Source organism: Netta rufina, assembly GCF_964035555.1.
Source record: "Netta rufina genome assembly, chromosome: 3".
Classification (NCBI taxonomy): Eukaryota; Metazoa; Chordata; class Aves; order Anseriformes; family Anatidae; genus Netta; species Netta rufina.
The window spans coordinates 58,407,074-58,434,314 of NC_140125.1; the positions used below are offsets into that span (position 1 = coordinate 58,407,074).

The 27,241-nt window shown below is 36.1% G+C and overlaps 1 protein-coding gene across 1 annotated transcript in view; it reads right to left on the reverse strand.

Annotated features, from left to right (window-relative positions):
* Positions 1 to 25,325, reverse strand: part of ADGRG6 (adhesion G protein-coupled receptor G6) — a gene marked incomplete at its 3' end in the record, with an annotated part of 101,641 nt that extends 76,316 nt beyond the window's left edge. Inside the window, exon 1 of the mRNA XM_084283675.1 lies at positions 25,225 to 25,325. Coding sequence (XP_084139801.1) covers positions 25,225 to 25,324 — 100 coding nt within the window. The 5' untranslated portion in view covers position 25,325. The remainder of the gene's footprint in view (positions 1 to 25,224) is intronic.
* Between the last annotated feature and the right edge of the window lie 1,916 nt (positions 25,326 to 27,241).

A 27,241-nucleotide genomic window follows, 5' to 3' on the forward strand; every position in this document is an offset into this window, starting at 1 on the left:
CACAGTGTTCCTTGAAATGAGACAGGAAGAGAGTATGAGACAGAACTTTATGGCATCATCCTCCTATAAAACTAAACGGACAAACTGTTCTCTCTCAATAATGACTATATGCTAACATTTACAACCTTTACTTGACCTCTAATGCATTGTACTGCACTAATTGTTGTAATTATTCAAATAATGACAGCCAAGCCCTAGTGTGCTTCCATATTCCTTTTGCCTGAGATTATTTATTTTATTTTATTTTATTTTATTTTATTTTATTTTATTTTATTTTATTTTATTTTATTTTATTTTATTTTATTTTATTTTATTTTATTTTATTTTATTTTATTTTATTTTATTTTTTTCCAGAAATATTAAACTCAGAAGTGGTTTCATATTCAACAAAGCTTTGAAGTTCAAGAAAGCCAACAAGTGTCATCATGTCAAAACTTAACATTCTCACTTTGTAACTTTTCAGCTAATGGTTCTAGTAAAACCCACCCTCAGAAGATGCCAGTGACAGCAGTGCTCTCCTCAACAGTTACAAGCACAGTTTGTTATTACAGTTTCACCATTCCCAAGGAAAGCTTATTTCAAGGCCACAGTTAAAAATGTATCTTATTGGTTAGAGTTGGAGTCCATTTACAGGTTTTCTCTGCCTTTGCATCTGAAATACAAACTAGTAATAATATAAAAGTATATGTTTAAGATCTGCTGTCAGCACTTAATCTCTACATAGAATATCTGGACCCCTCTGAGAATGAAACCATAGTTTGCGCACAGTTTTACTATCATTTAATCTTTCAAAACCTCAGAGACTGAAGGCTTCAAGAGAGTATGTCCTGTGTCTTCCAGTGTTGGAGTCATAGTGACATCTAAACTAAAACAGGCTTAAAAGAGAGCAAACACGGAAGAAACCTTAATCAAATTCTAATACTGAACACCTGACTCTGAAGTGCCATGAGTGCTTACAGTTCCCACTGCTTTCACATTACTTACTTTTGATTATAGTTTTTAATCACAATTACTCTGTTCCTGCAAATACTCAAAATCTTAAAGTTGGTGATACAGTAATTTTTGAGTTAGCATTTCAACAAGCAATGGTGCAAGTTCAAAGATGCAAATATACCAGTGTGGAGAGTATAAGCATGCTTCTCAAAAAGAGGGAGGAGTATTGTTCCTCTTGAACATAGATTTACTTTGCAGTAACAGTCAATAACAAAAGTTAGAAGTAAATAGTTAAACACCAGTATGCTTTCACCTATAAATACAGGGCTGTTATTATGCAGAGTTAACTGCAGAGTTTGGAGGAAGAAGACAACAGGACTATCTCAGTGTTCTTGCATAGAATAACATCAAAGTAATTTGCCATGGGTAACAATTAATAAAAAGCTGTGGAATATAAAATGCCTGTCAACTACTATGGCACAGACTACTGCTTTTACTTTACATTACATAATACTGCATTACCTTCATGACATTTCACTATGTGCTAAGTAGGGCAGCAAGGTATTTAAACTCGCTTCATACAGTAAATAGCATGCTACTAAGCAGCATAGAATCGCAGCATAGAATCACTGAATGGCTTGGGTTGGAAGGGATCTTAAAGACCATCTAGTCCCAATCCCCCTTCCACCCAGTGGTCAGGGATGCCATCCACTAGATCAGGTTACACAGGGCCTTGTCCAACCTGGTCTTGAACAACTCCAGGGATGGGGAATCCACAACTATCCACACCTTCTCTGGGCAATCTGTTTCAGTGCCTCACCACCCTCATTCTTGTGGCTTTCTTTTCTCTTTCTAATTTCTTCACCTATGCTGTATAGTCTAAACTGTTAAGCTGAAAACCATAAACCTGGGTTCGCAAATGAACCCATTAATGACTTTTATCTCAGCTCTTTTATGACTTATCTCAATTATCATTTCCCTGCATTGAAAATTCACTTCAGGGACTAATGAACCATATCAGTAAAGTGTTCAAAAGCAGTCTGAGGAGGCTGGTGTGAATAGTGTCTGTCTCCCACACCCGCGTCCTATCATCCTGTCAAGCACAAAGCTAGGGTGAACCCTGTTCATTGTTGTCTACCCAGATGCTCTAGATATTTTATCAGAAGTCCTGATAAACTTTTAAAAACAGGAATTCAGAGTAATAAATTTCAACTTTTAAAAAAGAAAATGTTTAAACATATATATGTATACAGTTTAGATATTATACTATAAATATAACGTATTATGTAAAATATATCTTATTCTCTCTATTTGAGTTTGATATTCTATGTTGACTAGAAGCTTTTCTTCTTTCATGGTCCTTGGCCAGACCATTTAGTTTTAAGCTTCATCCAAAACTCTTAACTTGAAGCAATGTTCTCACCGTTCGCAGTGGAATTTAGATTAAACCCTACAGACTCAATCATGAAAAAGTGTAGCTGACTGTAAAGGAAGCTCACTGGGTGACTTGACATGGCCATATACAGTTTCTGAAGTAGAAATGAATTACCTACTTTAGAATCCTAACACAAAGAAATAAAACTATAACAATTTTTGATATGGAGAGCATACTACCTATGTATGTTTATATCTGAACAGGAAATATTAGGCAAATGAGTGCAGGAAGTTCTTGATATTACTTCATTAATCTTTCGGTGTTAGTTTTGAGTCATTGTTTGAAGCATACAGAATGAAAAAAATATCTGCGCAAACAAAAGGTATAAGGAATCTGACAAATAATTCTGAGAATGTTACCTTACGTCCCTCTATCTGAACACAGAAAGTAATAAAAACTAGTATAAGGAAATAGATCCCAGAACATTTCCAAAGGTAAAGAAAAACATAAATGGAAGGCCCAATCTAGGCAATATATTAGCTTAAAAGAAGCTGGATCAGGAAAGGCAAAAAAATGGCCTAAAACCACAGAACTACTGTTTTGTGAGTCCTAGCTGTAACAAAAGTCATGATAGGAAAGCTACACAGAAGATGTGCTAAAGCACACCATGACACCAATTTGTTTGCTAAATAAACATAGCATTGTACTCACACAAGGGTGAAACTGAAGAACACAGACAAAGCTTGTCAAAAAACATTGAGGCCTAGATTTGACTCTCCCTTTCTCCTAACAGTATCTCCTCACTATGACATTCAGCATCCTGAAAGCAAGGATTTACAGAACATTCACAGGCCCTTACTGACAGAAATTAGGAAAAAGCATATTAATGCTGCAGTATATAGACTGGACCCTGTCATGAAGATCTGCTAAACCATAGCTTAGAGTACTTAGCAAGCTGGTAAATATACCTGGCCATGCCATGGTGAGATTCTTTTTTAGTGGGTCTATTTCACTTACACAAGCAAGAGACGAATGAGTCGTGAACAATTACATAACAGCTCTGCACAACTTAGTCCAACATCATGTCTGTGGGAGAACTAAGCTGGACAGGCTGCTAGAGCACTGAGGAACAAGGAGAAAGAGTCCAAAACCATCATTAAGAAACACAGTACAAAGAGGATAGAGTCTAAGTAAACAGGAAATAAAGGAAGTCTTGCATTTCACCCTGACCACAGTGTCCAATTGTCATGGATAAGAAAAATTAAACAATTCCTTTTAAACTACTTATGTGCACAACCAAGAAGCCATTGTATTCTGTATTCTGCTGTGTCTACCTAAATCCACCTTGCTACAGTCCTGTGACAGCATTATTTCTTCAACAGTAGTCAGTGAGTAAGCTTTGAACTATGGTAGACTCCTATGGCAGGAATGGCAGAATTTTAAGGCAGATCATCTGAATTTTATTTTGATTTTTGACAGACATATTTTGTTATGATTAGGTCTTTGGTCAAGAGTTCAGTCAATAAAACTTAGCAACTTTATTTTTTCTTTCTTCTGGATTTTCCTATCAATGACTGTACCTCAGCTAAGACACAGTTAATATAATAAGCTCCTTAGTTTTTTTTTTGCAGTTCCCTGCAAACCAACAGGGAAGTCTTTGGAATAATTCAGGATAACACAGGATAGCTCACACTCAGTATGCACAGAAAAGTGCAGAAACCTTTTAATATCTGTAGGTATTAAACCTAACGTGAACCTATTATCTGCTCAACTGATCCAGCCATGTTAACGTGGTGTAGCAAAGAAAATAACTGAAAGATAAAAAAGTGACAACTGCTAATCGGATCTCCTGGTAAGTAACATAAGAAAAACTAGACAGGAAAAAGTCACCTCAAAGTCACCTCAAGTGAATTAACACATGACTTTAAAACATTAAGGTTTTTTTTTTTTTTTTTTTTTTTTTTCCAAATATTGAAGTCAATTCAAAGCGAAGACTGAAAATTTTGCTTTGAATTTTCAATGCAGTATTTTTCTCCATTATCAAAACACTGAGAACTTTCCTTCCTTGGAGATCTTCAAAAGCTGTCTGGACATGGTCCTGGACAACCTGCTCCAACCTACTCTAGGCGTCTCTGCTTGAACAGTGGGTTGGACAAGATGATCTCCAGAGATGCCTTCCAGCCTCAAGTATTCTGTTATTCTGTGATTTTGTGATTGAAGCTAGATTTTTTATCCTGTTGCATTTCTTCATAATTAATATACATTTCAGTTTCAACAACAACAAAAATACATTAAAAAAAAAAGTCTGTTTTAATAAAAGCTGCATTTCCCATCCAATCAGCTTTCCAGGAATTGTGATATATATATATATATTTTTTAAGTGTTATTGTGCAGTAAACTCTGTAGAGAAACCTGTAGCCTGAACAGCATTCAGGTGCTCTAGACAGCTGTGACTCTCATCGCTGCAGAGGTTTCTCCGTCCAGGCAGTTCTCATCCCTTCCTGTATTCAGTCTCAAGACTACTTAGCCAGAACAGTCAAAACAGGTTTTGACAATATACAGTACTAACAGCAATTATAGCATTTTATAGCATGTGATAATTGAGTCATCATGTTCAGGCTGAACAACTACAAGAAGGAAAATCCTTATAATGGCTTACATGTTAAATGCTTACATATTTTCTTCAGTAGGGTCTGGATTGGTTATGAAAATGGCAGAACACTGGCTAATGGGTCAAATGCTTTTCTTCCAGATAAAGGAAGCCTACAATGCTGAACAGACCTATTCATGTACCCACTCATATCCATGCTACATGGATAAGCAAAAGGTTGATGTAGTCTTGGTCTAAATGGTCCTTTGACCACGCTGCACTGCATGGCAGTAATAGTGCCATGCTAAATATTCTTTTGGCTCATCTGGTAAATCTGTTCCAGCCTGTACTTAAATAAAATCAATTGCTATCAGCAATTTTAAGCAGATTTTATTTATGGAAATAACAGAGGAATACTTGTAAGTAATCTGACAACCAAAGGGTTCATCACTAGATACAAATTGCAAGCTTTTGGCAGAAGTGTAAACATTTATTTATGACTAGAAAGACAGTTACATTTATTTTTTTTTCTCCGAACTTCTTGGTTGTTCACGAGTTTTATCTCTAGGCCTGAGTCTATGGACAAAACATACACAAAATGATAACACAGACAAAATGTGAATATTGTATCTTAAAACAATTGATCATACTAACTATCCAAATGGGACAAATCAAAAAAACAAACAAAGAAAAAACAACAACAACAACAAAATACAAACAAACAAAACAAACAAACAAACAAAAACAAACAAAAAACAGGAAAACAAAAAACAAATCATATCATATTTATGTTCAAATCTTCTAAGTAGAATAAAAATAATTTTATTTTGTGTGTCTGCGAAGGGATTGTTTTCTTTGCTCCATCTAAGAAAAAGGGTTAAGCGATGCAGGTGTGGTGGAAAGGTGCCTGGAGAGACCAAACCTTACAACAGCTCACTCATATTGATAAAACTGCTGCTGCTTGACATTGTTAGAGAGTGTAATAATTATGATGAATTGGTGTTGTTATAATGTGGTGAAGGGATGAGGGGTGGACTGTGTGTAAATTGTCCACCTTTGTTAGTGTGATGACGTTATTACATTGATTTTGGTGTGGGGAATTTTTTTGGTTGTGAGTGAAGTTTGTGAAGATTATGTGATAAATGTTGATTGATGCATATTTCAATATATTTAAATATATATATTAATATATTTAAAAGGAGGTCCCACCTCCTCCTCCAGCAAGAGCCACACATTCACATCCCTTTCGTAATGGCTGTGAGGTCAGCTTGGGCCATATGTAGCAGGGCTATGGCTGCCCAGTTGCCTAACGCAGACCTCTGCTCAAAGCAACTTGTCTGCTCTGCCTGAAGTTGGTCCTTCTCCTGGGACTGTATTGTCAAGATTAATGAAAAGCTCAGTTTCAAAATCCAGAGCAGGAACTGTTACAGGAAATCATCTTGTTCTGGTTCTACTCTATGGCTCTCAGCACAGATGCAATATAGAATATGTATTATTTCATAGCAAATGACAATGACAATAAGAAAATAGTTGTTCCAGTGTAGAAATTTTTTAACCTTGAGAAGTCAAGGTGATGATAAGCATTGCCGAGAAACAAAAAACTATTGGAAACAGGTATATTAGAAATGTATTACAACAATCAGAAGTACCTGATCTTCCTCCTTATTGGCACTTAAATTAATAAAATATAATAATTTTAGAATAGAAATGAGACAAAAGAATCATAGAAATGATATTTGTGAAGTATAAAGATGTGTACTTCTACTAACTTCTTGCCCAGGAGACTACCTTTGCACACCCATAATGTCATTAATTTGAAAAGAACTCTATGAAGAAGAATTCTATCTGTGAATCACGCCCACTATCTTTATATATATCTGTTATTTTGCAATCTGGCATGGATGAAAAGCTACTGCTCTACTTGTAATACTGATAGCTCAAAAGAATTTAAAAGCCTAATAGCTTAAATATATTAAACAATTTGTGTGTTCTTGTTCACACTATATTGTTTAATACCGAAATAGTCTTTAAAACAGTTTTGTTATTCCCTGCAAATGCAATCCTTGCTATTTCATCTAAAAGTTACAAGCCTTCCTGTTCTGAGAAAACAATCACTTTCCAGGAAGTAATAGTATCAGAAGTTTCTTGGCATTTGGGTTTACTACAAAAACAAAACCAGCATAACAGTGTTATCTGTCACTTAGAACTGACTTCTGCGTGCTCATTCAAATATAAAGTATAAAAACCTCTTGAACTAGCCAATCCCTGAACTGTCCATCAATAAGAAATAACTTTTCCTATTTATCTGACCATATCCATGTGCACATGAGGTTATTCAGAAATGCTACATCCATTTGGAGAGAGGTAGGAATGTTAGTCCCATGATCACCAGATCTGCACTGTACAGAAGTAACAGACTTTTCTCCACATTTGCGTGAGACTGTGTATAACAATGTGGTGAATTGCAGACTATTTTGATTCCTTCTGCATTTCTGTTCATTCCTGTCTCTTCTGCATTTCAGAAGAAAGCAGAAACCCATGCATTCTTTTTGTAATGATGGTTGTGCTCTTTTCTCCCCATCACAGTCTGAGGGAGTTTCATATAAAAAAAAAAAAAAAAAAAAAAAAACACACCACATTTGATTCCTTCCTCGAGATAAACAGTGTGGTCTAGTCAGTCACTGTAACTGACAAGGTTCTTCTGCTAATGTTCGCAGGTGTGAGTTGCAAGTGTCTCTAGGACAAAATTATAATGAGGAACTACCAGTCAAGCGAGCTGCTCACACCTTTCATTACAGTTTAATAAAGTACTAGTAATAAAGTACCACTCAGTCCTTTCCACTGGATGTCAATATGAATAAAAACATCCCATTATTTTCAATACCACTTCTACCAGATGCAAAGCACTGGAACGGCAACATCATTACCAGTTATTCTTCCTGAAAATCTGCTAATGTTAACACCTGTAAATATTGCCAGTAATTTGCAGTCAAGTAGAGCTGGTTTACTCCAATATTATTTTTCTCATTGAGCAGACTAGCACCTCAACCACCACAAGGGATCTGTGGTATAAGAAATGCTACAATTAGTGGACATGTGGATAAATAAAATCTATTTGGGAGAGTCAATATGACTTCTGTAATGTGACACTTTGTCTTACAAACCTCTTGGAGTTCTCTGCAGAGTTCAGTCATGCTACATGGGTAAATGTAACCCAGATGACACAGTTCACTTGGATATCTAGAAAGCTTTTGGCAAAAACTTTTGCCAAAGGCTTTAAAGGGTCATAAGTAGCCATTACATAATTTGGAAGGTTCTGGCATGGATTTTGCTGGTTACAAGCAAACTGGTTACAAGGTAGAGCTTAGGAACAAACATGAATCTGTAAGAAGGTGAGAAAGTCACAGGCAGAGTTCTACAGGGGTCTTTGCTGTGAGCCACATTAGTTAACATGTCCAGAAGGTACACAGGAAAGCAGTAAAGCAGTACAGTTTGTTGAAGATATAAAGCTACTCAAGATAGTAGATACCTTGACCGCAAACTGTAAAGAACTGCAAAGTTGACTCACTTATAAGACAGAGTGACTAGGCAATAAAATAATAAATAAAATTGAATGTAGGTATGTGTAGACAGAGTCCTGTGTTCACTAAAAGTCCTTAACTGGCTTTCAGTTGCTGGATATTTTAATGTAGATGTATCTCTCTCTGGTCCTGTCTGTGGACCTATTTTCAGACTGATGACTCCCTGGGTCATTGCTTCATCCTGTCTTTTCACCCTACTTAGACAGGACTGTATCTGGTCAGTGAGGGCCCTGCCTATTCTGGGTCACCCCAACTTCAAGATCCTCTCCATCTCATATCCCACCTTGCTCCTACTGCTCCAACTATCTGCCCAGGGCATGTGTGGATACTCCAGCCTGACATAAATCAAGCCCTCAAGCCACAGACAAAAGGTGTCTGGGTGGGGGGGTCACAGGTGGACAGAAAGGGCAAGTGAGGGAATAGTCAAGTACTTTTCAAACTTGGAAAGAGATGGTGGCGATCTGACAGAAGTCTACAAAAATCTGTGGGTTACAGAGAATAGGGAGAGGGATTATTGTCTTCTATAATAAGAGGCCACCCAGTGAAGCCAGGTTCAAAATAAGCAGAAGTCAGTTCTTTGTGCAGCAGGAAATGATCACATGGCACTCCCTGCCTCAAGACAGATGTGGATATGAGGGTTCAAAGGGAGACTGGGCTACTAGTTGTCACTAATCCATTTCAGGCTAATAAACAAGAAAGCCACAGGAGTTTCATTGAGATTTTCATTCCTGAAATGGAAACAGTTAAAGGTGAGGAGAGTTTTGGGGAGGAATCATCATGTACATAAGCCTTATTTAAAGTCTTATAGTCCAGGTACTCTTTAAGGACCAACTTTGACCCCCGAGCTAAACCAGTAGCAGGTCTACCTCTGTTCAAAGGGCAAATGGGGGTCAGGATGTTGTCCACAGAACAATTAAAATATTTGATGACTTGTAATCCAAAGACTGCAACAGTTATTAAACATTTCTTCATTTCTGGAAGCCTCATTTGTCCTACCACCAGCTACATCTGGAGGAGAAAAAAAAAGAAAAAGAAAAACAAACTTAGCTCTAAAGGAAATCCTTTTTTGAATCTGCAAATCTGATGCTTTATGGGTTTTATAATCCTTGTTCTTTTTGAGGATGTTGTCACCAAACACACTAAGGAAGCAGGGGGACACTTGGCACTCCATGCCAGTTGCAGTCTTTCATCTAGCAGAATATCTTCACATCAAAGTTATCCTACCCTTTGTAGGGTAAATAAAAAACTATTTTTTTTTTTAATTATTATTATTTTTTTAAGCTAAAGAAGGAGGCATCTTTCTACGAAGTTCTTAGCACCCTGTCATTACTTCAAATACATAGAAAGTTTTTTATGCATTTACATTTATGCCCTACATCCTAGCAAAATGCCACTGTTACTCAAACCTCATTCCACACAGGACCTACTCATCCAGACTCCAACACTCCCCAAGTGCTTGTGCTAGCATCCTCTGATACTAGGTATCCAATTTCTCTACTAGCACTGGAGAAATAGAAGCCTTAACATTTCACCTCTAGGTTGATATTTTCTTGTCTCCCTTTTGCTAAGTGCAGCATTGAATCTTCTGCTCCAAATGCTGAGGCGTTTGTGAGAGTATTTTTTGTCGCTGTTGTTGTCTGTTGTTTTTTTTTGTTTTGTTTTGTTTTCCCCTTTCCACAATATTTCCCTGGAAAGAATACTGGGAAGACAGGGAAAGGGTGTATGTCAAATTTGTAACAAGAAATCACCTTGAAGATATGGATGTGGAATAAAAAATGAAAAAAAAAAAATGTATGGGATACTTACTTGTCAAAAGTATTGCAACAAATACCTCTCTCTCTCTCTTTCTTTTCCTTTTTCTGTTATTAAAATAATATGTTCTGGTACAACATAGGTCACACAGAACCAAGCTGCTATTGTTCTAACTGCTGGGTCATTCAAAGGCTGCAACAAATAATGAAATTGAATGAAAAGTTTTCCTACTGCTAAGCAAATTGATTCACAGTGAAGTGGCTTAATTACTCCAATCACTATCAATCTCAACTTCCTCAAAGTGTCTCAAAAATATGGTGGAAAGCTTTCTAATTAAGTAATAAAAATCAATGAAATAAGAAAAATATTTAGTAAATATTTAGTTAACCAGACTTTCAGCTCTGCATTTGAGTTACATTAAAATTCTAAATAAGCATCTCTAACAATAGTTGTATTTATATCTGCATGTATATATACACACATACCAACATTAAAAACCACTCCCAGGAACATGCAGACACAATTAGGATTGCAAAATCAAGGACTCTGAAGTTAGGAAATGCCAGAGTTAACCTTTGTTTGGCCTTTGTGCACAGATAATTGAAAAAAAATCTTCAATTACATAATCACACACTACTGTTTTTGCAGGACCTCATTCAGTGTACAGGAAGGACAAATTCCATGCAATAAGCAACTTTCCAGAATCTTGATTTACCTCCATTCTTCAACGTATGACCCCCAGCTTTGCAGCAATTCAAATCCTCTCTTGAAACAAAATCACTGATTTCCTCACAAGCTCTTCTTTGGTGTTCTTTAGTATTACATTTGAATGTTTCTCAGAGTCCTTAATTAAAAGCTTACATTCTGACTGTGAGAGAAGAAGTATTCTTAACTTGTTTTTATAGAAACAGAGTTGGGGAATATCAAGATCAGAAGTATTCTCTGATGTTAGGTGTCTAATTTCAGACACACAAGATTTAATTTAGTCATGATTTGTGGCATTATGTAGATGTTAATATAATCAACACAGTTCCTATTCACTTCAACTGCAATTATGAATGAAAATCACTCTTTACATAGTTTCAGATTAGGCACAAAAAAATGAGACACATGAAAGAAAGTCGTTGAAATAATTTGCTCAGCTACCCCTAGCAGGCAAGACTCAGAGACAGCATTTAGTTTCTATGACATCATTCAACAATACCAGCTATGAGATCTTGCAATCCAATGCCTCATTTAGTGTACATATTCCAGTTCTGGGCACACATTAAGCTAAGGACGGCCAATGACAAAAAGCAGGTGACTGTAATTAAAATCTGCACCATCATGGCAGACATGAAAATGGAAAATTGCATAGGCAAATAAAATTCTTCAATTCTGTTATTTGTAGATTATTGAGTTGCTGGTTTTCCAACCTTAGTGTTTTCTTAAGACTATTTCTTTAAGACTATTTGACTTTCTTCTCTTATTTAAAATAAGTAAAACTTTGAAAAAATCCATTGTGTGACAGTCAAAACTACATCACTGCTTTATACTTTTATTTCCACCACACAGATATCTGACATTTCAACAGATGTAGTAACAAGTGCTGATTTTAGATTATTATTCTTTGTTTTGTTTCACTGACTGAATCCCAATCTTTTCCTCACCTCCACATAAAACAGGAAATGATTATAAAGCTAAAAAAATGTCTTACTCTGTCAGAATTGGTAGGAATGAAGCATTGTATTACTCTAAAGCAGCAACGGACAAGTAGAATAATAATATAATAATAGCATGTGAAATTTCAGAAACAAAGCTACCGAGTATGTTATAATTAAAAAAGGTAAATTACAAAGAAATAGCAATATCAAGGAAAATGAGCAACTGAAATGGTCTAAATTTCCATATGGAATTGGGAACCTGGTTATTCTGTCAAACGTCTCATATCGTTGCTGATAAAAAGGTGTTCATAATAAAAAATATTATTCATTTGTGTTTCATACAGATATATTTTTTCCATCACAAAAGCAGCCCATACTCAAGAACATAATTTACTTCAAGTGTGGACAAAGGCTCTGTGCTTTTGGGATAGACTTATAAACATGTCAGCACTCACAGACAGTATAGGAGATCCACCTGCACAATCCAAATATACACGTTAATGTGTTTCCATATGGATATTTGTCCTTAAGCTGTTCCACATGCTTAGCTCAAAAGTTTACTGTATTAAAGTCTAGGATGAATGATAAATATATGATATTTTACAGGCATTTTTAATCAGTCCTGGTTATGGAAATGTTTTCATTACCCACACATAATTAATATTTATTGTATTTCTAAGTAGTGCCATGAACAAGTCAAGCATTATTATTTATGGCAGAACACAAGAAGCAAAAGGTAATGTCCAATTCTACATCTAAACAATGTATCTTGAGGAGCCTCTGATGATGCTGACTTCAACTAATTTATTTATGGAAGATCACACTGCATGAGGAAAATATTAAAATACCATTAGTATTACCATTTAACATTTATATTATAACTTCAAGGGGACAAACTTAATGGAGTTTCATTATAACTTCAGAAACATAGAAATAAAATTATTAATCATATTGAAGCCTCTGTGTGTAACCCCAAGAAAACTCCATATGGAAGCATATGTACTAGATCAACATTTAGACTGGCCATATTGGACTTCAGTGTGTTTAATAATTGTTGACAAATTGCTAAGTATAGTCCAACAATGGTATCTAATGGTGTAGAATATCAACTGGTTCTTGAATGTATAGAATGTATAGAATCACCTTTGTGATGTAAAGTCTATTTGCATGGCGTATGATTTTCATTATATTTGTTACTGTCAATATTTGTATACATACTTGTAAGTTTAAGTTCCAATGACGTAGATTTATGAGCAATGATATAAAAGGTCTAATAAGGACTATTTATGAGAACTATAATGAGGACCAGACAAACAACCGAACTACAAACATGAAGACAACTAAATTACAACAAACTATGAAGAACAAATTGCAAGTACAACAGACAAACATGTTAGAAAGAAAAAAACAATGTTTCCTTTAATTTTCACCAATTGCTAATAAGTAATTTATGTTTGTGACTCACAAAGTTCCTGTTTTGACTATCGGATTCTAGTTTAAGACTTTTCTTGCCTTTAAAATACTCAAGTTTATTTTCTTTTATGCTGTCTTTTTGTATTATTCCTTACAATGAAAGCTAATACAAATCTAATGTGAAATAGCATGAATTGCTAAAAGACCAGATATTAATTTTTTATGGTAGCTTGGCTTGATCCCTACTAACAGATGTTTCATCAGATTTTCACATATCTCAAGTGAATAAACACAGTAGCTGATTAAGATAATACAAAATCACAAACCCCACCCTAAAGATTAAAACTCTGGTCAGGTTGGACTGTTTTCTCACTGGAAGCACACACACAATATAATAAAAATATTATGCAACCTTAAAATATCTTTCATGCCACTATGATCAAAAGTAATCCATTTGAGGAGGAAAAAGAATGCTTTCTTCTATGTGTTAGGATTAAACATCAGACAGATTATGGATAGATCGATAGAAACAAGAATGGATGTCTGCGTTCTTATGATTTTTTAACTGGTTCTGCCAGTTACTTATCACAAATATGATGCAGTAAACCTAGCTAAAGAGAGGGTGATAAAGCAAAGGGGGGGGTGCTCTTAAGTACCAAGTCAGGATTCATATGACATGGGGATTACACAGACAAAAAGCACAATACAAGACTCTCTTCCCTTTCAAGCATTACTGGGTGAGATCACAGTAATGTGCAGACAAAAACCACAAGTTACAACATATAATTGCTGCCAAGTGTACACAGCAACTCTTCTTTCATTCTTCAAGCCTTTTTCTTTCTCTACACTGAATAGCAATACTGCAGCACTAGACAAGTTAAATCTTCTAAAGGCATGGTGCAGAACTTTGGCTTCCTGTGACTTAACAGCACAGTTTTGCCAAGACATCAGCTTCCAAAAAAATTCTATTTGGAAATTTAGCGTGGGATATTCAAAAGAGCTCAACAGCAAGGTATCTTGACTCATACTGAAGGGGGCCATAAACTTGCACTGACTTCAGTGGAATGAAATAAAACCCAGTGCTATGCAGTCCAGTTAAAATGGAGGAACCTTTAGACCATATACAGATGAACAGTTATTGAAGATTTTCCTTATATTTTATTACAAAATAAGTGCAAAATTACTTCAAGGTTAAAGCATGTCTGCCTCAATTTCAGCATTCCCAGGCATATGAAAAAGCAAATTACATGCTTACTATGAATTTATTTTATGATTTTTTTTTTTCAATCATGTTATTAGTAAGAAAAATATTTTTCATTACCTTCTTGAAAATGCTTTTGTCTAAGAAATATATATACATATTAAAAAATAAAAAAATAAATTGAAAAAACACAAGGAGATTTTAAAGTTAAAAATGTCAGTTTCTTCCTTTAAATTCAGACTATTTATTACACCAGAAAACTTATTAAGATGATAAGGAAAGATAAAGGTTTTTAAATCAATAACTTTAAAAACTGGAAAATTTTCAGTTCCATTTCTAACATCTGATACATTTCATTGGTATGGTGTACTATTTAGAAAAGATTTGTGAAGCCAACCACAAGGAAATATGATTTATTTTTTCCCCTAGGACTTTCAGGTCCTCCCCTAGGATGGTGGCAGTCAAAGGAGTCAGTAACTATAGGAGTTGGCTAAAAGAGAATACTTGGTATCATGTACATCAAAAACACTGCCAACAACAGGGTGTGGTGGGGAGGTGGAAAGAAACTTCTGAAGACTAAAGACAACTGACTAAGCCAGGCATATATTATTTGTAAGTAACTTTTAAGTTACTAATGTGTGGCAAGAGATTTAGAAGCCACTCATTTGGTATTACCCATGTGAAAAATATGCACACCGTTTCTATTAGAGGGAGCATATATATAAACAGATGTTTGCATTTTTAATCCTCAGCACTATCTTCTGATTTTGATGTGCCACTGGAGATGGAAATTTATTATTGTATTAATGCTACTTCTACCATTTTGACTTTCACTGAAATTAAGAACAGAAAAGGGTTAAATGCAATTTGTAGCTTAGTGAAATGATCAGCTTAACATAATAGTAATTCTTCACATACAGAGACAGACAAATAGAAGACCTGGCTAGTGGTGTTGTTGCTATACAATGCCTTTGTCTGTTCAAGTGACCAGATTTTAGCAGAAACATATCCAATCCAAAATAAAGTCAAAATACTGAACAGCATGGAAAGACTAAATGGCTCAAATCTGACAGCTCAAAGAAAAAAGCCTACATTTCATAAACTAGTTACACAATAAACTGTAACTAGAGTAGTTGGTGGACACAGCAAATCTGATATACCAGGCTTATATATGGAAGAGGTGAAATTTCATTGATTTTATAGTTATACTGCTTCTAAACATTATTAAACTATTATTTTAAACCCACAAATTCTTAACTTATACAAATGATGCCTTTGTTCAACACCAGCATTACTTCTTTTTGGTTTTGTCCGTATATTACAGATAAAATGCAATTCTCTAAACCAATGTTAAAATCCAAGACAAATTGAATACAATTTGGGGGATTTGTTGTTCGAGACACTGGATAAATATACACACCCTGCACAAAACCTCTATGTTATTTTAGCTTTCAGTACAAAAGACACGTTATTGGTGTTCCTCTGCATATGTTTAATGACTCAGCTAGGAAGACGATTTCAGGATTCCTTGCATGCTTCCTGTTTCTGTAAAGAGCAATATCATACATCACTAACACTGGAACTGGTGAACATTTAGACAGAATTAGAAGGAGAAATAGTAAAATATTTAAAATTTAAACCTGCTTCTAAGCATTTCCTGTAAATTCAAGATGAAGAGAAACAAACATACTTTTCCTTACTCCTCACACCACAAAAAAAAAAATAAAATCACTGAGAACTGCATCACTTGTACAAATGCCTCTGTGACAACTTCAACCATGAAGTCCTTTTTTCCACGTAAAAAGCAAATTCTGATAAAAAATGACATCAGCTTCATAGTATGGATTTGTCACTGCACAGTTCTTAATTAGAAGAACTGTGAGAAGCCAGAGCATGCATCTGAACAAAACAAACTCTGTTCACAACAGGGAGTTGCACTTTTCTGTCTGACACCCATTAAGAAGCACATTTATAAGAGACAAAGCTGGAACTGGAAAAACTCTGATTGCATTGTATCCTTTCAAAAATTAGGTTAGCTGGTTGACAGTCTTCATGTTTCTACACTAAGTTCTGCTAGAGCTAACTCCTGAAGATTTTTAGCATTAAAAAGCTATCATTTTACCATGTACTGGAAGACAGCTGGACTACTTCAGGAATATTAAGAAGGAAAGTGTTTTTAAGAATGATAACTATCTGTCACACTTTAATTGACCAACATATTTTCCAATAAACACTTTTTTTCAGTCTACCAGAACTTGCAACAAATATGTTCTTTAAAAGTAAATCATGCTGACACTTCTGTAGAATATTAAGTAAATTACATCTTAATTGATATAGCTGTAGTTTTGTGGTGTTAAGCAATCTGAGTCAGCACAGTGGTAGCCTCTCTTGTCAAAAGTGGTTATTTGCTACACTGGAATTTGGACAAACCACTAAATACTTAAATGATGTTCAGAAGTTACTGAAGGAGAAATTCACAAGATGGGAATTGGTAAGTATGTTGGTGGTGGGGGGGGGGGGAATTGGGGAGGAGTGAAGTCTTGAGTACAATTAACAAAATTGTTTCCAAATAACAAATTAAAAACAGCCAGCATACTGTTCAGGTTGATGTTGTCCCATTATGACAGACGGTAGGGTGAAAACTAAAAAATGAAAGATGAGAAAAAAGGCACAAGAATAAAAAGTTTACAGTGGCGTCAAAATGTATGACTACAGTTATTGTTAGACTGGAAAGTGGCTTGATTCTTCAACAGAAGACCAATAAAATTAGTCAATGTAAATGACTACTAGGGGTCTGACTACACAAGCGGAACTAAAACTATGAATTATACACTTAATCTTCCTGTACTGCTGCAAGGTTTAGAGCTTAGCCTGCCATTTACAGAAACTACACAGACCAATGAGAACTGAATCCAGACAAAACAAGAGGAGTTTTTGGAAGCCATGCTTTCCCTTGAATCAGGTGTTTCTATTACAATATTTAGGGCAGGAAAAGTACTTTTGCTTAAATGTATCACAATATTTTGTATACATAGCATCATTAGTTCAATTTGTAGAAAACATTTATAGCTTATACCTGAAGTACTTTTTTATTTTTTTATTTATTTTTCTCATGAGAGAGATTTTTATCTTCCATGGAGAGTAGAAAAGGTTCAGAAACAGTATGTGTGAATTATTTTATCAGACATTTCTATGTGCAACCTCAACAGGGAATATATTTTCTAGGTGGATTTTTCTTATTAATTCACCAAATTGTAGCTAAAATTCTATCTTTTAATTTTTTTTCTTCAGATTCTTGTAAAATAAAAGCCATGTGTTTTCCTTCATTTTAATATTGCCTGTATAGATTTACTTGCCCCAATATATCTCAGACATCTCTGTGCTAGGGTTGTAAGCAAAAGGCAGATGTTAAAATTTCAGTTATCAGACAGTGACATGTAAAGCCTTGATCTAGTGAACATTTACATGTTACACATTATGCAAATCACTTAAGCAAGCCCATTAAGTAAGCAAATCCAAGATTCTAGCAAAACAATCACAGACACAAAAATACGCATGCAAATCCTTCAAGATCAGCACTCCTTATTAATTGACAAATGTTGACTTTACCATGGTAATCCTTCATGTCTGAAAGGTCTGCTGATATAGAAAAGCAACCCTGTATTAACAGTAATACATACCAAAATACATGTCATGTGATTGCTAGATTTATATGTAAGAAACTTTTATTTGGAAAACTCTTCTATTCTTAACTAAGACTTACCGACAAGAGAAAAAAAGTGACATTCTCAAAGAAAAAAAAAGTCTATGTTTTTAACTTTTAACAGTGAAAAAAAAAAAAGAGGCAAAGACATATAACAAACTGGTTATAAAATCTATGGGTCATAAATATGTGAAAGATATAGTTTCACCCTCAGTGAAAGATATAGTTTTTTCTTTAAAGCTGTGTTCTTCAGTGAAAGAATATAGGCTAATGAATGTACCTAATAAATGAATGCAAGGACTCCATAAGGTGAGGTCCTAGTCATCTTTGAATTTTTGTGATATTCCATTTGTTTTTGCCTTACAAGTGCATAACAGAATTGAGGAAAATCACCGTGCTTTTAAGGTTGGTTAATTCATGGAGAACCAAACACTTTAGGGAAAAGAATTACCAGCACCATCAAAAAAAAAAAAAAAAAAAAAAATCAGATCCAAAAAAGTAAACAGAAGTAATGAGAGGCAGCTTCCTGTTAAATTCATTCCAAAAGTGATTTACTTTTGCATTAACAACCTGTCAACTGAGGGCTGAGGGAAATAAAGGAAAGCCAACTAGTCATTTTTCTCTGCAAGATTTATATGAACAGAAATTCTAAGCACATGCCTCAAGCCAGCAGAAATGTAAATATTAAGCAGGACATAAAGGATTGCTTTTGATTTGTTTTGCTTAAGCTAGATTAAAATACAAAAGAAGACTGACAGGTAAAGGGGACAGAATATAAATACTTTGCAGTTCTTCGTTAAATACCCAGATTCCTCCAGACTAACTTCTCAGTTACATGTGAGGTATAGATGCCTATGCAAGGAAAGAAATTGCTAGACTGAATAGTTCTTTAAAAAAATCCAGGTTTTCTGAGTTTTCCTTAATATTCAGAAATGCAAATTTCCACTCCTGAGTCATTGACAAGGTTCTTTGTCTCATTTGCCCTCTACAGCAATATATACACACCCGTTCCCACCCCAGAAGTGCCACAAGAGAAATAAGCATCAGTGATAACATTATCAGACCATTCCCTGCCTCCTCACCATATGCCAGGACTATGTTGGCTGACGGGGCTAAAGTCTTGGTAAGACAAAGAGAGATAAGCGAATATGCTGACAATTATTTCATCATTTGTTCAGTGATAGAATCTTTGGCCCTTGTCTGGGGGAGGCAGTTTCAGCTCCTTGGTGAAAAAACTCACTTCCTGACCTGGGCAGTTCCAGATAAAATTTAATCCATTTTCACAGATGGTGATGTGACTGACTCCTGCTGCTAGCATTGGTGGCATTAACAATGCTTCCCAACATACTCCCTCCCCATCTCTCACTTGGCTCCTGAGCCCACAGGTTCATTCAGAAACCCTCCCATGTACAAGGGAGAACTTTAATCTCATCTTTCTCTATACAGTTCCAGTTAAGAAGGGTTGATCCCTTACTGGAGACCATTATCAGCCACGTGGGTGAAGGACTTGATTTCAGTTATTCTCTATTCTCTCATCCCTCTTTTATTGACGAACTAAAAATAATACTTTTTTTTTTTTCTTCAAACCATTAATAAAAATGACATGAATATTTCAGTGACTATGGTAGAATTAAAACTTACCCTTCAGTTAGCTCCTGGGTATTGATTAAAACCACCCTAAGGACATGGAATCATGACTACTGACACCAATGTCACTACTCTGATGGATGAACAACAGGACAGGTTCTCACTCTGACATAAGCTGTGGTCATAGTATTTCTGTGATAACAGCAAGGGGCATTACACAGAAAGAGTGTAATAAAAATTGTAGGTGTATTTATGGCTTGATAAAAGAAATATTTTCCACATCCTGAATAAAAATAAACATTTGCATAGCAGTCAATTTAAAATGACTGCTGACTTATAAGTACTTACGAATCTACTGATTATATTAAGAAGGTAAAAACTTTTAGGAGGTTGTTGCTATCTCCTCAAAAAGCACATGTATTCAAAAACCTAGAAGTCCAGTACAGACAAGACACTTTAAAATTGGACTAGTCTGGAAAGCAACTATGTAAACTGGAATCTGCTTTTAAGATCACCTAAAAAACTCCAGTTCTGCTCTTAGGTTACAATACAGAACATAGTCAAAACTATACTGCAACATCAGACATTTTGTTATGAGAAAAAAAAAAAAAAAAAAAAAAAAAAAGAAAGAAGCAAGCACTGACTAAACTGAACACTTGTGAAGTTACACATACTTGAGCCAACTGTTTTACTTTCTGTAGTGAGCTGGTACTTCCTTATTTTGGATAAAAATGAGGTTATGGCACAAGGGAAAACACCAATACAATACTGAAGACACAGCAAAACCACTGTCATATTCTGAGATGTGGAATCTCCACTGAATCTCCTTGTTTCCCAAATTTTGAACCAAAGTATAATTCTATAGAGCAATGACTCAGGAAGCATTACAGAAATTAAGGAAGTTCAGAAATCATCTGATCTGTTTCTCAACCCACAAAGCAAGAAACATTTAGACTAAACCATGTCTGGCAGACATTAGAATACATTTTTGAGGACTGAGATTTCACAGTCTACCTTTGCAATCAGTTCCACTGCTGTCTACATTTTGATAAATTTCCTCACCTCATTTATCTTGCTGTAATTTAAACCTGTTCTTTTTGTTGTTTCAGCTGCCCAGAAAGATCAGCCTATTTCTTCCCATTGCAGTCACCTCTTTTAAACACTTTAAATTATGCATTCCCCTTTCTACCTACTCTAAACCAAAACCTCTTAGTCCCTTCTGTCTGTCCTCAGAAGTTACATTTTGTAGAACTCTATTTTTTTCTCTCTGAGTTCTCTGAAACCATCAAAATATACATGTGAACAAAAAGGTCAGGAATGTCTGAATCTCATATAAAAGGGGATTTAATTAGTTCTGTTTAAAACACCATCATTCTAACATCTCAGCTTCCATACAGTGTTTTCATTGGAAGACAAGCAAAGTTTTTACAAGAGAAGGATGACGCGTACTTATTCTTAAGTACGTGTCTTACTTATACTTAATCTTATAGGCAGGGAAACAGGCAGAGCTAAATGACTTGCTCACAGCCATCAGGCATATCTACCACAGACAGGAATAAGAACCTGTTAAGTTGCCTGCTAGCTGATCTGTACCTGCACCCCACATCACAACACATGACCTGAAGCCAGTATGCCACAATTAAAATTTCAGCATCCTTAACTTTTAAAGACATTTATTATATTTTTATCATTTACTTTCCATTTTATTTCTTTCTGTTTTAAGTGTCTGAGACTATCCACCAATTCTTCTGAGGTATCAGACCTATATTTTGGGATTATACTTTATTGCAACACCTGCTTGTCCATACCTTTCCGATCAGTTTGTGGCTGAACATTTCTTCCATAGACCATGTTCCACCAATTGACACCATTCCACCTAATTCCACCATTCCTCACCTGAGTTTTGCTTCTGAAAGCAAGTTAAGTCCTGCAGTTCTTAAAAAGTCAAATTATACAATTATTACTTTTGCATTTTTTCACAGGATGACTGATATTTTTTCCCTATAATAGCCCCATAAATCCCATATCTGATCATCTTAATCCCCAACTTGTATACGACCCCCTCTAGGCAAAGCTTAATAAACCCCAATAGCTTTCTAAGCTTAAAACTCACTAGCTAAGCTGGATGAATATCAGGTTTTCCAATATTTCCTCTGTAACTTCAGTAAAGCTTAAGATGCCAGGGAGATTAGGGATACCTTATGAATCCACAGCCAAATTGACCGGTACCTGTTAAGGACACAAAATAAAATGTACAGGAGCAGTACAGTTTCCCACTTTGTCTGTCTTACTGTACTAAAAAGAACAGATAAAAAGGCTACATTTTGTGGCTCTGGTTTTTAACCTATGCTTTCACATACACACACCCACAAAAAAGAGAGAGGGAGAGAAACATGAAACCTAAGGGTCTGCAAGCAAGTACTGCCAAATGGCAGGTTACTGGAGAGGTGAATGTCTCATTTTCATTTCAGTCAAGAATTAACAGCAAGCTATCTATGATCTCTTTCACTTATTGAACAGCAAACACATTTTGTCTGTTGAACATGGTTGTTTCTAATGTTTCCAGCATACTTGCTAGGGCTTTCTTGCCCACAGAATTAACTCTTACTATACCACCTGCACTTTTTATAACTATATTCTAATCAAGAGGAATTAGCAAAGACTAAAGGTCTTTCTTTGGGCCTTAATGTTCCAGTCACCTGGCATCAGCTCACAGCAGCTGTAGATTACAGCAGTTTTTGCTGACTTATTGTATGCTGAGGATGGCAGCTGCAGGATCACAGGGACGTAAAGGCCATCAGCCAGCTAATGAGTCAGGTCCTAAGTGTACATTCCTGGCTACAAAAGGAAGATGGAAAACACATATTGGAGGGACATGAAGCTGGAAACTGCTACTGCACAGCCACTGCATTCAAATGTCAGAGAAACCCTGTACTTTTTATTTAGAGGGGAAAAAAAAATCTATCAAAGAAGCTACAAACTCTATATATAACATCCTTTTTCCAATAGCAAGTTTGTAATAGCAAAACTACCCATCTGATATGGAATTAGCTGAGTAGTACAGGCTGCTCCAAAACTTTCTTCTGCCCCAGAATAAACTCTAGAGGTTTTTTTCCAGTAAAGCAGCTGGAGCTCCTAAAATATTTTGCACTCTAGTGGTTAGGAAAAGACATTTAGTAAATGAAGTATCTTGTTCATATGTTTAAAGAAAACAGTCACAATGTGTTGCATTACTCTCTGCCCAAGTGTCACTACAGACCAAGATGATGTTAACTTTAAACTGACTGCCCTGTACAGTGTGTGTTTATCTTGTGTACATATAACTTGCTGAGGAAAATTCCTATCATGTGAATCATGGAATCATAGAATGGCCTGGGTTGGAAGGGACCTTAAAGAGCATCTAATTCCCACACCCCTATCATGGGTAGGGACACCACCCACTAGACCAGGTTGCTCAAAACCCCATCCAACATGGTCTTGGACACTTCCAGGGATGAGGCATCCACAGCTTCTCTGTGCAACCTGTTCCAGTGCCTCACTACCCCTTGAGTAAAGAATTTCTTCCAACTATCTAATCTAAACCTACCCTTTTAGTTTGAAACCATTACTCTGTCCTATCACTACTCTCCCTGAAAAAGAGTCCTCCCAGTTTTCCTGTAGGCCCCCTTTAGGTACTGGAAGGCCACTATAAGGTCTCCTGGAGCCTTCTTTTCTCCAGGCTGAAACAAACCCAACTTCCTCATGCTATCTTCACATGAGAGGAGCTCCATCCCTTTGATCATTCTCAAAGCCCTCCTCTGGACTCATTCTAATACATCCATGTACTTCTTGTGCTGTAGCCCTAGAGCGGAACACAGCACTCCAGGTGGGGTCTCACAAGAGCAAAGTAGACAGGGAGAATCACCTCCTTCAGCCTACTAGCCACGCTTCTTTTGATGCAGCCCAGGATACAGCTGGCTTCCTGGCTACAAGAGAATACTGTTGGCTCACGTTGAGTTTCTCATCCACCATCACCCCCAGACTCTTCTCCTCAGGGCTGCTTTCTATCCATTCTCTGCCTAGCCTGCATTTGTGGGATTGCCCTGACCCAGGTGCAGGACCTTGGACTTGGCATTGTTGAACCTCATGAGGTTCACACTGGCCCACCTCTCAACCCTGTCCAGGTCCCTCTGGATGGCATCCCTTCTCTCCAGAATGTCAACTACCACGCAGCTTGGTTTCATCAGCAAACTTGCTGAGGGCGCACTCGATCCCTCTGTCCGTGTCACTGACAAAAATGTTAAATATCCCTGATTCCAGTACCGACCCCTGAGGAACACCACTCATTACTTATCTCCACTTGGGCATTGACCATGACTCTTGGAGTTCAAACAGACAGCCTATTCATTACTTACCCAGTGTTCCATCCATGAAATCCGTGTCTCTCCAACTTAGAGACAAGGATATCATGGGGGACAATGTCAAATGCCTTGCACAAGTCCAGGCAGATGATGTCAGTTGCTCTTTCCCTATCCACCAATGCTGCAACCCCATCATAGAATGTCACCAAATTTGTTAGGCATGATCTGCCTTTAGTGCAGCCATATTGGGTGTCACCGGTCACCTCTTTATTTTCCATGTGTCATAGTATAATTTCCAGGAGAATCTGCTCTATGGTCTTGCAAGGCTGAGATGAGACTGACTGGCATGCAATTCCCCAGGTCTTCCTTTTTTAGCTTTTTTAAAATGGGGGTTATGTTTCCCCTCTTCCAGTCAGTGGAACTTCACTGGACTGCTATGACTTCTCAGATATGATGGACAGTGGCTTAGCAATCTCATCCACCAGTTCCCTCAGGACCCCTGAGGAGTTTATGCATTTATCTCATCAGGTCCAATTGCCTTTTACACCTTAGCTGGTCCTGAAACTGATCTTCTCCTACAGTGGGCAGTTCATCATTCTCCCAAGCCCTGCCTTTCCCCTCTGGGGTGCAGGCTAATTCTTTTTAAAAGAGTTTTAAAATAATAAGCACATTACAGTTATTTTACAGTTTTCAACAGTAACTGGAGTGAAGGATTACTGAATACATAATCTACAGGCACAGACTTTACTGTGGAAAATGAATTACACAATTACTTGCAATATTTCAGCAACCATGAGAAATTCAAGAGAGATGTGGGTATTGACAAGATAAAAGCAGAAGAAAGATGAATGAATTAAGAGTACAAAGTCAAAGAAAAACTAACAAAGAATAACAACCAAATGATAAAGAAGCAAGAAAATTGAACAGTAGCAATAAAGATGGCACAACCAATCAAAACAACAAATATATAATACAAAAAATATAATACAAAATTTTCATCAAAATGTTACACTGTACATATTTCAGTCATACATTAGCATAATCTTTAGTCAGCAGACAGGCACCTAGACCATTTATGTAAGCAGGAAGATAATTTGCTAACTTACCTGCTTGCTGCATGCATATAATATACACGGTAAACAAGTAGACAAAGTGCTGCAGCTTCCATTTCCAGTGATAACACCACATCTCACTTATATGAGACATCCTGTGGGAAAAAAAATAATTAAAAAAAAAATCAAGCAATAATTCAGGAAGCTTTACAAGAAACCAAGAAAATGTGAAAATACTGTTATTAGTTAAACTAGTAACTAGCAGCAAATACAGTAGCACCTGAACATTTTGGATGGCCCTAGTATTGCTTGACCACATGTGGAAGTTTCCACACTTGCTACAAAGGGTCAGAAATGTTGTCTGGTCCTTAACAGACAACAAGGTGGAAGACTGATTATCACCAGGCTTCTAAGCAGACAGATGTGGTGATATTTCAGTAAAAGAATCAAAGAAGGTGAGGTTGTGTTTTTTTTTTTTTTTTTGAGATTGTAAATTATGTAAATTGGATAAACAGTAAAATAAAACTCTTGCAAATGTATATAATTTGCATAATTTACATATACAAATATGTTTATGCTGTTTAAATGTATATACAATACATGCGTATTTGTTATTAACTATACAAAGATACTGTGTGAGATTTTGCCTCTGCTCTTGACCAGTCTTTCAATATTTTTCACTGATAGTATTTTGATAGCTAGAATATTTTATGTCAACAGCTTTAATGAAAATCCTGAAACTTTCTTTGCCTAAATCTAGGGGCTCATCTGTGTTGCCAGTGAAGTCAAGGACAAGTTTATTATTTAGCAAAACTAATGCAGTTTTATAAAAATCATTATTATTTATAACTTGAAGTTAAAGTTTTCTTTGACTTGTAGTGTATACGACCTTAAATTGCTAAACGAAAATGATTCCTTCATAGTGTGCAGAAGGGGAAACAAGAAAGGAGACTTGTAATGAATCTGGTCAGATCCAAAATGAATAGTGCTTTATTACACTCCTGTCTCATTTTATTCAACAAGCAAGGAACGAATTGTGAAACAACACAAATTATTTTGACCAACTCCTTCCAACTCCTATTTGGCAATGACAACCAGTAACTGACTTTAGTACAGTGAGATATTACCTAGTAATACTGGAGGAAAATCTTTAGCAGAATCCCCCAAATATTTCATAAGTCTGTGGCCAGCAACAGTACATGATGAAGAACCACAAATAAGTAGTCATGAAGAAACATTGATTAACACAAATATCTTCCAGGATAGTGCGTATTAAATATAGAAAGGAGAAAGTTGTTTGCAAGTGCCACTGGTGTTATCTATCAGGCTGGAAACATGAAAGAGGTAAGTAAAAGAAAGTACAGAGGAGTTCACACTCAGTGGCAAGAAAACTTATTTTTCCTAAACTTGGGAAAACAGTCTTCTGCTCCACAGAGGCTGCTGTGAACCTGCTAGTGAAACCTGAGGGCAAATGTAAATCTTTTCCCAGTATCGGCTACTGTTGCTTTCCAAAGTGAAGTTCTGTAAAGTAGACAAGCCAAACTTAATGCAGAAAGATAAACCATTGTAAAGGAACAACTTATGTTTCAGTTTTAAAAGTGGTAGTTCATTAAACAGCTCCTATGGGCTAGATGCCAATGGGCCCAGGTAAATGACACTTCAACTGACTGCAGCAGTCAGTCAGCTTTCACTTCAGTGCAGTGTTACATGGCAAAAGCATCTGATTACAAAAGAAGTCCAGTTCTTTATGGGTACTTGTATCAAATTTGGAATTTGAAGCTGATTTATTTCTCTAAGATATTGTAAAGTCAAACTTAACAAGTGTTGAAGACAAGCACTGAACACACTGGGCTCTGAAATACAAGAATCTCTTTGATGAAGCCAGACACAAAAAATAACCAGATTATCCAACAATGGAAGTATTGTTCTTCAACTTAATGACCTATAAATCTCTGTTAAAATCTCAGACAACAGAATGCTGAGCTTTGGGAACAGTTACTGTTCAATGTATATAATTCATAAATCCACAATGCCCTTAATATTAATTTAGAAAACTTACTTTGAACAGAAG